Genomic DNA, 14,591 nt, shown 5'->3' on the forward strand with positions numbered 1-14,591 from the left:
TTAGGTGTGGATGTGGTCAGAGCACAAGATGGAAGTTTCTTGCTCAATCAGAAAGGTAAAGTTGAGCAGCTGCTTCAGAAGTTCAGGATGAGCGATTGTGCGGGAGTGAGTGTGGAGTTTGGAACTGACAGGGTTAAAACTCCGTGGTGTCCTGTATCTGGGAGGAACTTGACGCAGGGAAGTGCGTTAGAGTCTGTCTGTGTTCAGAGAAGTGCTTTCGATTCTAACTGAGAGAGACGCAGCTAAGGCTGCAGAGAGACAGTGTGTGCTTTTTGAGAGCACAGCGATGCCGGAATGTTCTGATGGATTTATTGCTTTGTAAATAAACGCTTCTAGAGATAGGAACCGATTTGTCTTTGGACTTGATTTATCCCTCATCTCACACGGATGCAGGACCGCTGCGACTCTGCTATTCCTGCCCGGGTCAGCTTCCAGCTTCAAAGCAGTGCTGCGCAGGGGAAGCGCTGACTGGACGGCAGGATTAATTTCCCCAGAGGTTATGGAAGTTCCGTGTATCCTGACATATGTGAGGAGGGAGAAGACTGCCAGCTTTGAGCTCCTGCCAGGAAGGGCAGTGGGAGAGGCAGCTGGGCACCCAGCAGTGGGGGTGCAAGCTGATCCAAGAGCTCTGGGAAAGCCAAAGTCTCCAAGAGTTGTTTGTGCTTTGAGGCGAAGTCCAACAGCGAAGGGCATTGTTCTGCAGAGGCCCAGGATGGCGGCAAGGACACTGGCCGGCATGGAATGTGAACAAAGCAGGTTCCCAGGGCTGGTTCCCAGCTGAGATGTGGGAAAGCAACAGGCCAGGAGAAAAACAAAGACAAGGCGTCTTATCACCTCACAGCTGCGTTGGTATCTCTGGGAAGCTGCGAAAGCCTTAGTCGGGGGGAGGCTGTAACCATGGCAGCCAGGAAGAACACTGGCAGTGGGGGTGCGAGCGTCGCCATGGCATCTTTGGAAAACAGCCAGAGAGACATTTTATCTCTTGTAATCGATTCCGGAGCTTCTCATTGCTTCATGAACTCCAGAGGGCTCCTGAGGAACTGCAAGACAGTTAAAACTGGACGTTATGTCACATTAGCTGATGGGTCTCAGAGACCACTGACTGAAACTGGGTCTTTATACTGTTCTTTTCTAGATTCTGAGGTGCAAGCTTTTTTGGTTCCAGAACTTGCACATTCTCTTTTAAGTGTGTCAGAACTTATGGCTGTTGGGTTTGATGTTCTGTTCTCTAACAATCTGTGTTCCTTCTACAGGGATGGGAAGAAGATCTACAGTGTTGAGAGGAAAGACAGGCCCTTTCTGGTGGCGATGCCTATTGAAAATGGGGCTGTTGGTAAAATGGGACTGGTGGAAAATGGGGCTAGTGGAAAGTCCATTAAAGATGCCCAAGTGCAGTGTGCAAATGTCCCACCACACCATGATTGTTTACGTCTCTGGCACAGATGCCTAGGGCATGTAGCGTGGTCGTATGTACGAAAAGCCGCAGAGAACACAATTGGTTGTAGGTTCAAGGCATGTGACAGATACCTAGATTGTCAAGCCTGTAAGCAATTGAAGGTCACAACATGCACATACCCCAGGTCAGAGAGGAGAACCAGTAAACCCTTTGAGCTTGTGGATGCAGATTTGTCAGAACCCATGCCAACACCTTCTTTAGCTGGGTCTAAATGGATTCTGGTTCTGATTGATGATTTTTCGAAACACACCTGGCTTGTTTACACTTAGACAGAAGTCAGAGGCGGCTGCACTGATCAGGGATTGGATCACAGCGGTAGAGCTGCGTTTCTCTACCAGGGTGATTTCCTTTCAATCTGATCGCGGGGGGGGGGGAGTTCACAGGTTCTGCGCTCCAATCGTTTTTCAGGCAGAAAGGTATCAGTCATCGACTGACGGCCCCCTATTCTCCGCAACAGAACAGGGTGGCGGAGAGAAAGTTTCGGACCCTGCAGGAATCAGCGAACGCTATGTTGGCAGACTCGGGTTTGCCACAGCGCTTTTGGGCTGAGAGTTATAAGACAGCATGCTTTGTTCAGAACAGGGTGTTCAATTCAAGTGTGGGAGACACTCCCTACTTTCTGCTTCATGGGAAGAAACCGAAAACGGATTTTCTGCGAGTGTTTGGCTGTGAGGCTTGGGTCCTCATTCCAAAGGCCATGCGCAGAAAGGGTGAGCCAAGGTCTAGGGAGATGATCTTTGTAGGCTATGAACCGAGTTCAAAGGCGTGGCGTTTCGCATACCCTACTGGCAACCAGTCTAAGCTGCTTATTAGCGGCAGTGCTGAGTTTTGCGAGCAGAGTGGGTGGAAACGTCTACACGGAAACCCGGATGTTCTGTCAGACTCAGTTGAGGAAGAGGAGGAGGACGAGGCTGAACCTGTTGCTGAGGTGCACAGTCCACAGCCACAGAGCCCAGAGCTGGGATCTCCAAGGCAGAGGCTCCGAACCTCTCCAAAGGGGAGTCCCAAGACCCCTCCACAGGTCTCTGTCAAGTCTGAGCCAAGGAGTGAGCCATCCTCGCCAGCAGACCCAGCTGTGCGGCCAAAAAGGTGCAGCAGGTCAGAGGGGGAAGTTTCTGACACAGGAGATGGTAGGGTTGATCCAAGTGAATCAGGCGCAGTTCCAGAGTTCACGCTGAGGAGGTCAGCAAGGTCAACCAAGGGTAAGCCTCCTGAAAGGTATGAAGCCACTAGTGTCTGGGTTGGTGTGGCTAGATGTGAGCCTGAATCCTTTGAGGAGGTTCAGAAGTTGCCTCAGGAAGAAGCTAGTAAATGGCATGAGGCGATGCAGAAGGAGATGAACTCAATGGAGTCTCTTGGTGTGTTCTTACTCACACAGCTGCCGGCTGGAAAGCAAGCTGTGAGTTGCAGGTGGGTTTACCGTCTTAAACCCACAGAAGCTGGAGAACCACAGTATAAAGCAAGATTAGTAGCCCGTGGATTCACACAGAGGAAGGGTGTCCACTTCACAGAGGTCTATTCGCCGACCTCGAGAGCAGAGACTTTGAGAACGCTTTTGGCGATAGCAGCACAGAGAGGTTGGAAGGTGAACCATTTTGATGTAGATGTCACCTACCTGAACTCAGACCTCCAGGGGGAGTTGTACATGTTTCCTCCTCCAGGGTTTGAAGTCAGTGAGCCAGACGTTGTGTGGCAGTTGCACAAATCCATCTATGGATTACGCCAATCTGCCAGGAATTGGAATATGTGCCTACATGAAGCCTTGGAAGAGCTAGGTTTCAGGAGAAGTGTTGCAGACAGTTGCCTGTACCTGAAGGGGTCAGGAGAGACACAGCAAGTAGTTCTTGTATTCGTTGATGATATCTTGATAATGGCACAGACTAGTACAATCTAAACCAAATCCCTTATGAATACACAGTGGAAGTGAGGAACAGGTTTAAGGATTTAGATTTGCTGGACAGAGTGCCTGAAGAACTATGGGTGGAGGCTCGCAACATTATACAGGAGGCAGCAACTAAAACCATCCCAATGAAAAAGAAATGCAAGAAAGCAAAGTGGCTGTCCAACGAGGCCTTACAAATAGCGGGGGAGAGAAGGCAAGCAAAATGCGAGGGAGATAGTGAAAGATACAGGAAATTGAATGCAGATTTCCAAAGAATAGCAAGGAGAGACAAGAAGGCCTTCTTAAACGAGCAATGCAAAGAAATAGAGGAAAGCAACAGAATGGGAAGAACCAGAGATCTGTTCAAGAAAATCGGAAATATGAAAGGAACATTTCGTACAAAGATTACCATAATAAAGGACAAAAGTGGTAAAGATCTAACTGAAGCAGAAGACATCAAGAAGAGGTGGCAAGAATACACAGAGGAATTATACCAGAAAGATATGGATGTCTCGTACACCCCAGGTAGTGTGGTTGCTGACCTTGAGCCAGACATCCTGGAGAGTGAAGTCAAATGGGCCTTAGAAAGCACTGCAAATAACAAGGCCAGTGGAAGTGATGGTATTCCAGCTGAACTGTTTAAAATTTTAAAAGATGATGCTGTTAAGGTGCTACACTCAATATGCCAGCAAGTCTGGAAAACTCAGCAGTGGCCAGAGGATTGGAGAAGATCAGTCTACAACCCAATCCCAAAGAAAGGCAGTGCCAAAGAATGCTCCAACTACCGCACAATTTCACTCATTTCACATGCTAGCAAGGTTATGCTTAAAATTCTACAAGGAAGGCTCAAGCAGTATGTGGACCGAGAACTCCCAGAAGTGCAAGCTGGATTTAGAAGAGGCAGAGGAACCAGAGACCAAATTGCAAACATGCGCTGGATTATGGAGAAAGCTAGAGAGTTCCAGAAAGACATCTACTTCTGCTTCATTGACTATGCAAAAGCCTTTGACTGTGTTGACCACAGCAAACTATGGCAAGTTCTTAAAGAAATGGGAGTGCCTGATCACCTCATCTGTCTCCTGCGAAATCTCTATGTGGGACAAGAAGCTACAGTTAGAACTGGATATGGAACAACTGATTGGTTCCAAATTGGGAAAGGATTACGGCAAGGCTGTATATTGTCTCCCTGCTTATTTAACTTATATGCAGAATTCATCATGCGAAAGGCTGGGCTGGATGAATCCCAAGCCGGAATTAAGATTGCCGGAAGAAATATAAACAACCTCAGATATGCAGATGACACAACCTTGATGGCAGAAAGTGAAGAGGAATTAAAGAACCTGTTAATGAGGGTGAAAGAGGAGAGCGCAAAATATGGTCTGAAGCTCAACATCAAAAAAACGAAGATCATGGCCACTGGGCCCATCACCTCCTGGCAAATAGATGGGGAAGAAATGGAGGCAGTGAGAGATTTTACTTTCTTGGGCTCCATGATCAGTGCAGATGGTGACAGCAGTCACGAAATTAAAAGACGCCTGCTCCTTGGGAGAAAGGCGATGGCAAACCTAGACAACATCTTAAAAAGCAGAGATATCACCTTGCCAACAAAGGTCCGTATAGTAAAAGCCATGGTCTTCCCAGTAGTGATGTATGGAAGTGAGAGCTGGACCATAAAGAAGGCTGATCGCCGAAGAATTGATGCTTTTGAATTCTGGTGCTGGAGGAGACTCTTGAGAGTCCCATGGACTGCAAGAAGATCAAACCTCTCCATTCTGAAGGAAATCAGCCCTGAGCGCTCACTGGAAGGACAGATCGTGAAGCTGAGGCTCCAATACTTTGGCCACCTCATGAGAAGAGAAGACTTCCTGGAAAAGACCCTGATGTTGGGAAAGATGAGGGCACAAGGAGAAGGGGACGACAGAGAATGAGATGGTTGGATGGTGTTCTTGAAGCTACTAGCATGAGTTTGATCAAACTGCGGGAGGCAGTGGAGGACAAAAGTGCCTGGCGTGCTCTGGTCCATGGGGTCACGAAGAGTCGGACACGACTAAACGACTAAACAAACAAAACAAACAGTAAACAGGTGGAGAAGTTTGCTAAGGAGCTTGGAAAGCGGTTCAAGTTGAAGCAGCTTGGAGACGTCAAGTCGTATCTAGGCATAGAGATCGCAAGAGCAAGTGATGGAAGCTTTTTGCTTCGCCAGAAAGGTAAGATTGAACAGTTGCTTGAGAAGTTCAGGATGTCTGATTGTGCAGGTGCCAGGTCACCCATGGAGACTGGATACGTGAAGGAGTGTCAGCAAGTAGAACCCGTTGTGTTCGAAAATACTGAACTCTTTCAGTCAGCTCTGGGTAGTCTGTTGTATCTGTCACAGTGGAGCAGACCAGACATAGCGTTTGCTGTCAATCTGCTCAGTAGAGAGGCTTCAAGTCCTAGTGTGCAGGCCTGGAATGGTGTTAAACGGGTGCTACGTTACCTGCAAGATACCAAAGATTTTTGCCTCAAGATGTCAGCTGAGGGCGGTGTCAAGCTGACCGCCTGGGTGGATTCGGATTGGGCTAACCTTCAGGACCGCAAATCAGTGTCAGGCCTAGTGGTGAAGTTTGGGGACTCAGTAGTTGGGTGGAGGTCCCGGAAGCAAAGTCTCATAGCGCTTTCGTCTACTGAAGCTGAGTTCAGTGCGCTATCAGAGGTTTGCAGAGAGTTGGAGTTCTATGTGTGTTTGGTCGAGGAAATCTGTGGAGAGAATTGTCTGCCCGTTGTGGTGCATGAAGACAATCAACCGTGCCTCAAATTGGCCGAGACGGGGCAATTCAAGGCTAGGACCAAACATTTGGACATACGTTTCCGGAATGTATGTCAGAGCGTTCATGAGGGACTAGTTGCTCTGAAATACTGTCCCTCAACCAAGAACCTCGCTGATGGTTTCACTAAACCATTAACCTTCCAGAAGCACGAGGAGTTCTGTGAGGGTCTGTGTATGGGGAAAGCATTGTTGGCTATTGTCCCCAGATGCAGGACAAGAGGGGGTGTGGAGTTTGGAACTGACAGAGTTAAAACTCCGTGGTGTCCTGTATCTGGGAGGAGCTTGACGCAGGGAAGTGCGTTAGAGTCTGTCTGTGTTCAGAGAAGTGCTTTCGATTCTAACTGAGAGAGACGCAGCTAAGGCTGCAGAGAGACAGTGTGTGCTTTTGGAGAGCACAGCGATGCCGGAATGTTCTGATGGATTTATTGCTTTGTAAATAAACGCTTCTAGAGATAGGAACCGATCTGTCTTTGGACTTGATTTATCCCTCATCTCACACGGATGCAGGACCGCTGTGACTCTGCTATTCCTGTCCGGGTCAGCTTCCAGCTTCAAAGCAGTGCTGCGCAGGGGAAGCGCTGACTGGACGGCAGGATTAATTTCCCCAGAGTGAGAAGTCCTATGGAGACTAGTTTTGTGAAGGACAGTCAGCAAGTAGAACGCGCTGTGTTCGAAAATGCTGAAGTGTTTCAGTCAGCCCTAGGGAGTTTGCTGTACTTGTCCCAGTGGAGCAGACCAGATATAGCGTTTGCTGTCAATCTGCTCAGCAGGGAGGCTTCAAACCCTAGTGTGCAAGCCTGGAATGGCATCAAGAGAGTTCTGAGGTATTTGCAGGAAACCAAAGACTTTTGTCTTAGGTTGCCAACGCAAGGTGAAGTCAAACTGACTTGTTTTGTGGACTGAGCTAATCTTCAGGATCGCAAGTCTGTGTCTGGCTTAGTGGTGAAGTTTGGGAACTCAGTAGTTGGGTGGAGGTCCAAGAAGCAGAGTCTTATAGCGCCCTCATCCACTGAAGCTGAGTTCAGTGCTCTTTCAGAGGTGTGCAGAGAGGTAGAGTTCTACGCTTGTTTGGTCCAGGAACTCTGCGGAACAAATTGTCTGCCAATACTTGTCTTCAAAGACAATCAGCCATGCCTTCGTTTGGCCGAGACGGGTCAATTCAAGGCCAGGACCAAACACCTAGACATTCGCTTTCAGAATGTGTGTCAGAGTGTTCAGGAGGGGTTAGTTGCGTTGAAGTACTGTCCCTCCGCCAAGAACCTCGCTGATGGGTTCACAAAGCCACTCTCCTTCCAAAGACATGGGGAGTTTTGCGAAGGTCTGGGTTTGGGGTGACCGAGGGTCAATATTCCCCCTCAGGTGCGAGACAAGAGGGGGTGTTGGGTGTAGTGAAGGGTTAAGCTTCTATGTCTTGAGCTTGAGGGGAAGGGCTTACAAAGGAAGTAAGCCAGGACGTTACGTCACAGCTTGTTATGCTGTGAAAGAGTGCTTTCGTTTTTGAGTTGGAGTGCGGCTCTCAGCCGAGAAGGATGTCTGAATTCTCTGGTGGAGTGTTTGACTGTTTGGCATGTAAATAAAGTTTTTAGATTAGAAGAAGCCATTTGGAAAGATTTACTGTCCTTCTCACACATGAGATTTCGCTGTGCATCTGCTTAATTGCTTTCTCCGGAGCTACGCTGAAAACAGAAGCTGGCAGACGCTGGAAATCAGAAGCTCGCAGCGGGAGCGTAGCTGGACGAATAGAAGCAATAAATCTTCTGAACATAGAAGACATTCAGTTATCTAGTTCTGAGTTGGTGTTGCACATTCAGTGGTCAAAACGGACCAGAGTGGCAGGGGTGCCTTGATCAAGCTTGCAGCATCCAAACATCAGGGCCCCTGCCCAGTAAAAGGCATCAGGTGGTATTTGAGTCTCAGATCTGCCTGCGTGGGCCCTTTATTCATACATGAAGATGGTTCCCGCTTGATGAGACACCAGTTCACGCGTGTCTTACGCAAGGCAATTGACGCCTGTGGTTTCCCAGCCAATGAATACGCTGCACACCCTTTTAGGATTGGTGCAGCCACTAGGGCATCCCATTTAGGTTTTTTTTAATAAGATATTTATTAAAGTTTCACAAATTATATAAACAAACACAACAATACAAACGAACACAAACAAGAAAAAAGAACAAGTATAATTTCAAAAACTTATTTTCTTAAAACTTACTTCACCGACCTCCTCATACCTCCCCTTTCTGCATTCCAATTTCAAATATTTAGTTCAGCAAATCCTCACCCTTAATTTTATCTAATTGTTAACCTTTCTTTTCTTTTAACTTAATCTTTACAGCTGTAATCCACTTACTTTCTAAAGCCGCATCATTTTAACACTCATTAATTTTACAATGTTTCTTAAGATAGTTCTTAAATTTCTTCCAATCTTCTTCCGCCGTCTCTTTTCCCTGGTCTCGGATTCTGCCAGTCATTTCTGCCAATCCCATATAGTCTATCACCTTCATCTGCCATTCTTCCAAGGTGGGTAGATCTTGTGTCTTCCAATACTTTGCGATGAGTATTCTTGCTGCTGTTGTAGCATACATAAAGAATGTTCTGTCTTTCTTTGGCACCAATTGGACGACAATGCCCAGGAGAAAGGCCTCTGGTTTCTTAAGGAAGGTATATTTAAATACCTTTTTCATTTCATTATATATCATTTCCCAGAAAGCCTTAATCTTTGGGCATGTCCACCAAAGGTGAAAAAAAGTTCTCAAAACTCTGCAATTTCAGTTTATCCCCTTCCTATTCCAAAATTTCCCAATATTTCGGCCATTTGGCCTCCATATTGAGCTTTTTCACAGCCTTTGCCTCCATTGGGGACAACCACCTTGGGGTTTTGTTTTCCAACAGGTCTTTATATTTAATCCAGACATTATATAATGCTTTTCTGACAATGTGATTTTTAAAAGCTTTGTGAGCTTTAACCTTGTCGTACCATAGGTATGCATGCCACCCAAAAATGTTATTAAAACCTTCTAGGTCCAAAATGTCTGTGTTCTCAAGAAGCAGCCAGTCTTTCAACCAGCAGAAGGCTGCTGATTCATAGTAAAGTTTAAAGTCTGGCAGGGCAAATCCCCCCCTTTCCTTTGCATCAGTTAAAATCTTAAATTTTATTCTGGGTTTCTTGCCCTGCTAGACAAATTTCGAGATATCTTTCTGCCACTTCTTGAAACAATCCATCTTGTCCACAATGTTGTTGCAATGTTTGAAACAAAAACAACATTCTAGGCAATACATTCATTTTAATCACAGCAATGCGACCTAGCAGTGAAAGCTTCAAATTTGACCATATTTCTAAATCTTTTTTTACTTCTGCCCAGCATTTCTCATAATTATCTTTAAATAAGTTCACATTTTTAGCTGTCATGTTAATCCCCAAGTATTTCACTTTCTTAACCACAGTTAAACCTGTTTCATTCTGGAACCTCTCCCTTTCAGTAGCTGTTAAATTTTTCTCTAATACCTTAGTTTTTAGTTTGTTCAGTTTGAATCCTGCGACTTGACCAAACTCTTGAATTAGTTCTAAAACTCTTTTAGTACTAGAGTCTGGCTCTTGTAATGTAAGTACCAAGTCATCTGCAAATGCTCTCAATTTGTACTGTTTTGCTCCGACCTGTACCCCTTTAACCAGCTGGTCCCTTCTAATCATGTTTAGCAGGACCTCCAGGACCGATATAAAAAGCAATGGGGAAATTGGGCACCCCTGTCGTGTCCCTTTTTCTATTTTAAATTCTTCCGTAACCACATTATTTACAATTAGCTTAGCCTTTTGTTCAGAATATATTGCACCCATACCATTCTCAAATCCTTGGCCTACCCCCATCCCATGTAGATTCTTCTTCATAAAACTCCAAGAAATGTTGTCAAAAGCTTTCTCCGCATCCACAAATATCAATACTGCTTTAGTGTTTATATTCACTTCTAGTTTTTCCAAAATATCTATTATATTCCTCACATTGTCTGACAAATGTCTTCCTGGGAGAAAGCCTGCTTGGTCCTTATGAATCTCTTCCATCAATACTTTCTTCAGCCTTTTAACCAAAATGTCAGCAAAGATTTTGTAATCCACATTAAGTAACGATATAGGGCGGTAGTTCTTAAACTGAGTCTTTTCAGTCTCTGTTTTCGGTATGAGTGTAATATAAGCTTCTTTCCACGATTCTGGTGCCTTTTTCCCCTCTAAAATTTCATTGCAGACTTCCTTTAGGGGTTGTAGTAACCACTCCTTCAAAGCTTTGTAGTATCTGGAAGTCAGCCCATCCGGTCCTGGAGATTTGCCCAGTTGCATATTTTGAATGGCACCTTCTATCTCCTGTTCAGTTATTTTCTGGTTCAAAGCTATTTTACTTTGATGAGAAATTTTTTGTAATCCATGTTTCTTAAGAAATTCGTCTATGTCCAATTCTTTCTGCTGCCCTTGTGAATATAATTGTTTAAAATATCTCTGGAAGCAGTTTCTGATTTCATTTGGATTATAGATGTTCTTTCCTTCCACTTCTAAATTTGTAACCATGTTTAATTTTTGTCTTTTCTTGATTTGCCAAGCCAATAGTTTGCCACATTTATCCGCTGATTCAAATGTCTTTTGTCTCATTTGTTTAATTTTCCATTCTATTTCTTGATTCATTAATTCCATATATTGTGTCTGATATAACTTAATTTCTCTCAGAATCTCTTGGGACTTTGGTTTAGATCTTAATTTCTTTTCCCCTTCTTTTATCTTTTCCAAAATCTTATCCTTTTTCTCATTTTGGCTTCTCTTCTTTATTGCATTTTGTTGTATCAAGAATCCCCGCATAACAGCTTTACTTGCATCCCAGATTACTCTTTTTTTCAACTACAGATAGGTAGCCGTGTTGGTCTGCCATAGTCAAAAAAAAAAAAAAATCCTTCCAGTAGCACCTTAAAGACCAACTAAGTTAGTTCTTGGTATGCACACTTCTTCACTTGGTATGAGCTTGGTATCTGAAGTGGGTATCTGAAGAAGTGTGCATGCACACGAAAGCTCATACCAAGAACTAACTTAGTTGGTCTTTAAGGTGCTACTGGAAGGATTTTTTTCTTTTTTTCAATGTTAGTCTATATTTATTTCAAAATAGTCTCTCAAAGTTTTTTGGGCCTTTTTGTATACTTCTTCATCTCTAAATAAGGTGTCATTCATCTGAAGGATCCAGCTGTTGTTAACTTCATCTCCATCCTTACAGCATTGTGGTCGGAGCACGTTTTTGGGCAGATTTCCACTTTCTTTATCTTTGGTGCCATCCCTCTAGTAACCCATATTTGGTCAATTCTGGTCCATGTCATTTTAGCTTCAGAAAAGAAAGTTCCCTCGAGAGAGAGAGGGTTCTTTGTTCTCCAGATGTCAATCAAGTCCATATTTTCAGTCATTTCAAAGAAAGTCTTTGGTAATTGTCAGGGAACTGACATCGGAGACCAGCAGAGAGAGAAGTCGCCCCGATAGTGCAGGAGAGGGAACCAGCAAGGAGAGAGAGAGGGTTTCCGAGGGGGAAGGGAATCAAGGTGACACCAAGAAGGAAGGAGGGAATGAGAGCACTTTGGAGGGAAGGCTCAGGGACTCTTCCAGTGAGATCAGCGGGGAGAGTGCCAGACCACCACTGGGCACGCCTACTCTGCGCAGAAGGCTTCCGCGCAGAGAGGCTAGGCGGAGACTGGCTGTCAAGGAATTCTTATGTTGGAAAAAATTTAGGAAACACCCACTAACGGATTCTGCCAGCGACTGAAGCAGACGCACAGGAGTGCGCTTCAGTTAGGGAAAGGTTAAACAAACAAGCAGTTTAGGGAAGTCGGTGACTTACACACAAGCAACTACAATTCCCATTACAGTAATCTTCCATCTTTAGAGATTACCTGTCTTTGTGCTTTATCCATATTTGTAGATGTGAAGAGAATCAGAACTTACAGGGTTAAATAGTTCTGAGTGACGTCTCACATTCTGAGGCGTGGTTATGTTCACATACAGGAACGTTCTCTGTGTGTGAGTTCTCTTTTGGTTTTGACCGAGAGGCGAAAGATGTACGCTCTTTCGCCGGGCTGATTTATGATGTTTTTCTACACGATTAAAGACTGTTGGAGATAAGCAAGAAAGCCTGCGTGCAGTCTGATTTATTACACACACATTGCAACAGTTTTCTACCGCTGCGGAGACTCTGCTGAAGGATGCTGACAGTGAGCTACGCACGGGAGTCCAGTGTGGCGCAGGAAAGCGTGCCGGACTCCATCATCAAGCCACAGGTTATGGGAGGTCAGCCAAAGCTTTTGAAACTGTTGCCAGGTCGTGCTGGTGTGTGTGTGAGCCAGCTGGCGTCCTGCCTAACGTTTGAGGCAGATCGGAAGAGGCTGGTGGAGTGGGAGCTGAGGAGCCATGTTGTCCGGAGTGCCCAGTTTGGCTGCTGAGTGAGTACCTTTGGAAAAGCCAACAGAAGGGAGGAAATGGCTCAGTCCCAAGAACATGGCTTTGAGCTTAAGTTGCCATGTCAGAAACTGACTAGCCAAACTTGGCTGGAGTGGAGTTTTCAAGCAGAGCTGCTATTAGTTGGGGAGAGGCTGTGGGAAGTTGTCCAGCCAGCTCCGAAGGCAGCTGGGAAAGCAGAGGTTAAGAGTGCTGCAGAGCAAAGTGAAGTTGAGAAGCGTGTGCTTGCTTTTTTGGCTGAGAATGTGGATGCTCATCTGGTGCCTGTTGTCCTGGGTGCAAGGAGGCCAGAGGCCGCTTGGCTAGCACTCCAAGAAGCTTGTGAAGCTGGAGTGGGACGCAAGGGCCGAGAAGTGGCTGCATCCGAACAGGAGAGGCAAGATGGCGCCGGCCATCCTGGCGTGGTGCGCTCAGTGTCGGGTCAGGGAAAGCGCTCTGCTGCAGTAAGAGCGCTCCCAATCACGGTTATGGGATAAAGAGACGGGGAAGCGAGGGCGACGCAAACCCTGAAGAGGTCTGTGAGGAGGTTCCAGACTGAAGAAAACAGATCCAAGCAGCGCATAAAGGAGTTTTCTGCCGTCCCAGCCCAAAAAGTGGAGGGAGGTGGAAGAATTTCAGCGCAGAAAGATTGCACACCCGACCGTGAGACGCCCCTGAGACCCGAATGAGAAAGCACCAGGCTGCTCCAAATTAAAACTGTAAAATCAAGAGTACTCCTGAAGGAACATGGTAATAACGCTGGCTTAAATCAAAATAAAATGAGTACGGACTAACTTAATATTATAAAGGACAGTAAAGCTAATGGAGAGAGGAGCTTCAGCGTTCTGAGACTTATCGAGTTGTGGAAAATAAGCCTTGTAAAGAGGCAGAAAATAACAACTGAGACATACTGAGTACCTGCTTCTACAGGGGGACGCTCTGTTGAGAGAGACAAGGAGCTGAAATAGCAAGCAGCAGCAGCGGTGACAACAAAGCAACAAAGCAGCGGCCATTAAGAAGGTGATCAGCGTAAAACAAAGGGGTGAGTGAAAAAGGAAAAGGAGGGGGAGGAGCGTGGAATACAGTGGAAAAAGAGAAGGAATAGGAAAGATTTGAAGACCAGGCAGCGGTGGGAAGATAAAGAATAAGATAAAGAAGTGAAAGGGAAGAGGAAGAGATATACAAAGGGAGAGAAAGAAGGAGGAAAAGACTGGAATAGGGAAGAAAGCAGCTGGCGAAAATGGCGCGGGGGGGGGAGAGAATGAGTCATCGCCCTCAGAAGGGAAAATAAAGCCGGAAGAAGAATAGTGGCGGAAACAGTCACTTCAACAAAGAGAGGCTAGAGAAACAAAACAAGAAGGACCACCGGACAACTAAATTGGAAAACTGTGCCACCTAGTGGCGGAAAATAAAAGTACTCCCATAATATAAAAATCGCTGCTAAAACACAGGCTTGAAGTACAACCATAAAGAAAACCAGCTATACACGAAAGGACATTTGAAATACCAAGTTCAGCTTCTAGAAAATAAGTTCTTAAGACGGATGTTAAGTACTGCAAAGGAATTTTTCTCTGACAATTACCAAAGTAATTAAAAATTGCCAAAGTAATTAAAAATATTTAACTAATTTTTTATTAAAACTTGGACTTTTTTCCCTTTACAAAAAAATTAAATATTTGAGATGAACTGATAACAAAATAGGATAAAACCACCGGAATCTTAACTGACTTTCAATCCCAACAGGTTAAAGGACCAAATTATAGACTATAATCAGAGCATTTTCAAAGTTTAGAAATATATATATTCTTGGTTTGAAATAAAGATATCTAGATCAGAACCAAAAGGAAGAAGACAAATATGGGTTCTAAAAAATACCAAACTACACTGACATCTGGGTCAGGTCTACAAGTGAGAAGACAATCAACAGCTGAAACAGACCCCAATGCCGACATAAAAGACCTTATAATGGGGATGGAAAAGAGCCTGAATGATAAGCTGG

At 45.2% G+C, this 14,591-nt stretch overlaps 1 protein-coding gene across 1 annotated transcript in view; it reads left to right on the plus strand.

Annotated features, from left to right (window-relative positions):
* The window catches only part of LOC309523254 (uncharacterized protein), a gene marked incomplete at both ends in the record, with an annotated part of 611,327 nt that extends 598,665 nt beyond the window's left edge, over positions 1-12,662 (plus strand). Inside the window, one exon of the mRNA XM_082207040.1 lies at positions 12,526-12,662. Within this exon, the coding sequence (XP_082063166.1) occupies positions 12,526-12,662 (137 nt within the window). The remainder of the gene's footprint in view (positions 1-12,525) is intronic.
* Between the last annotated feature and the right edge of the window lie 1,929 nt (positions 12,663-14,591).

The sequence above is a fragment of the Podarcis vaucheri genome, assembly GCF_965113315.1.
Source record: "Podarcis vaucheri genome assembly, chromosome: W".
Lineage (NCBI taxonomy): Eukaryota > Metazoa > Chordata > Lepidosauria > Squamata > Lacertidae > Podarcis > Podarcis vaucheri.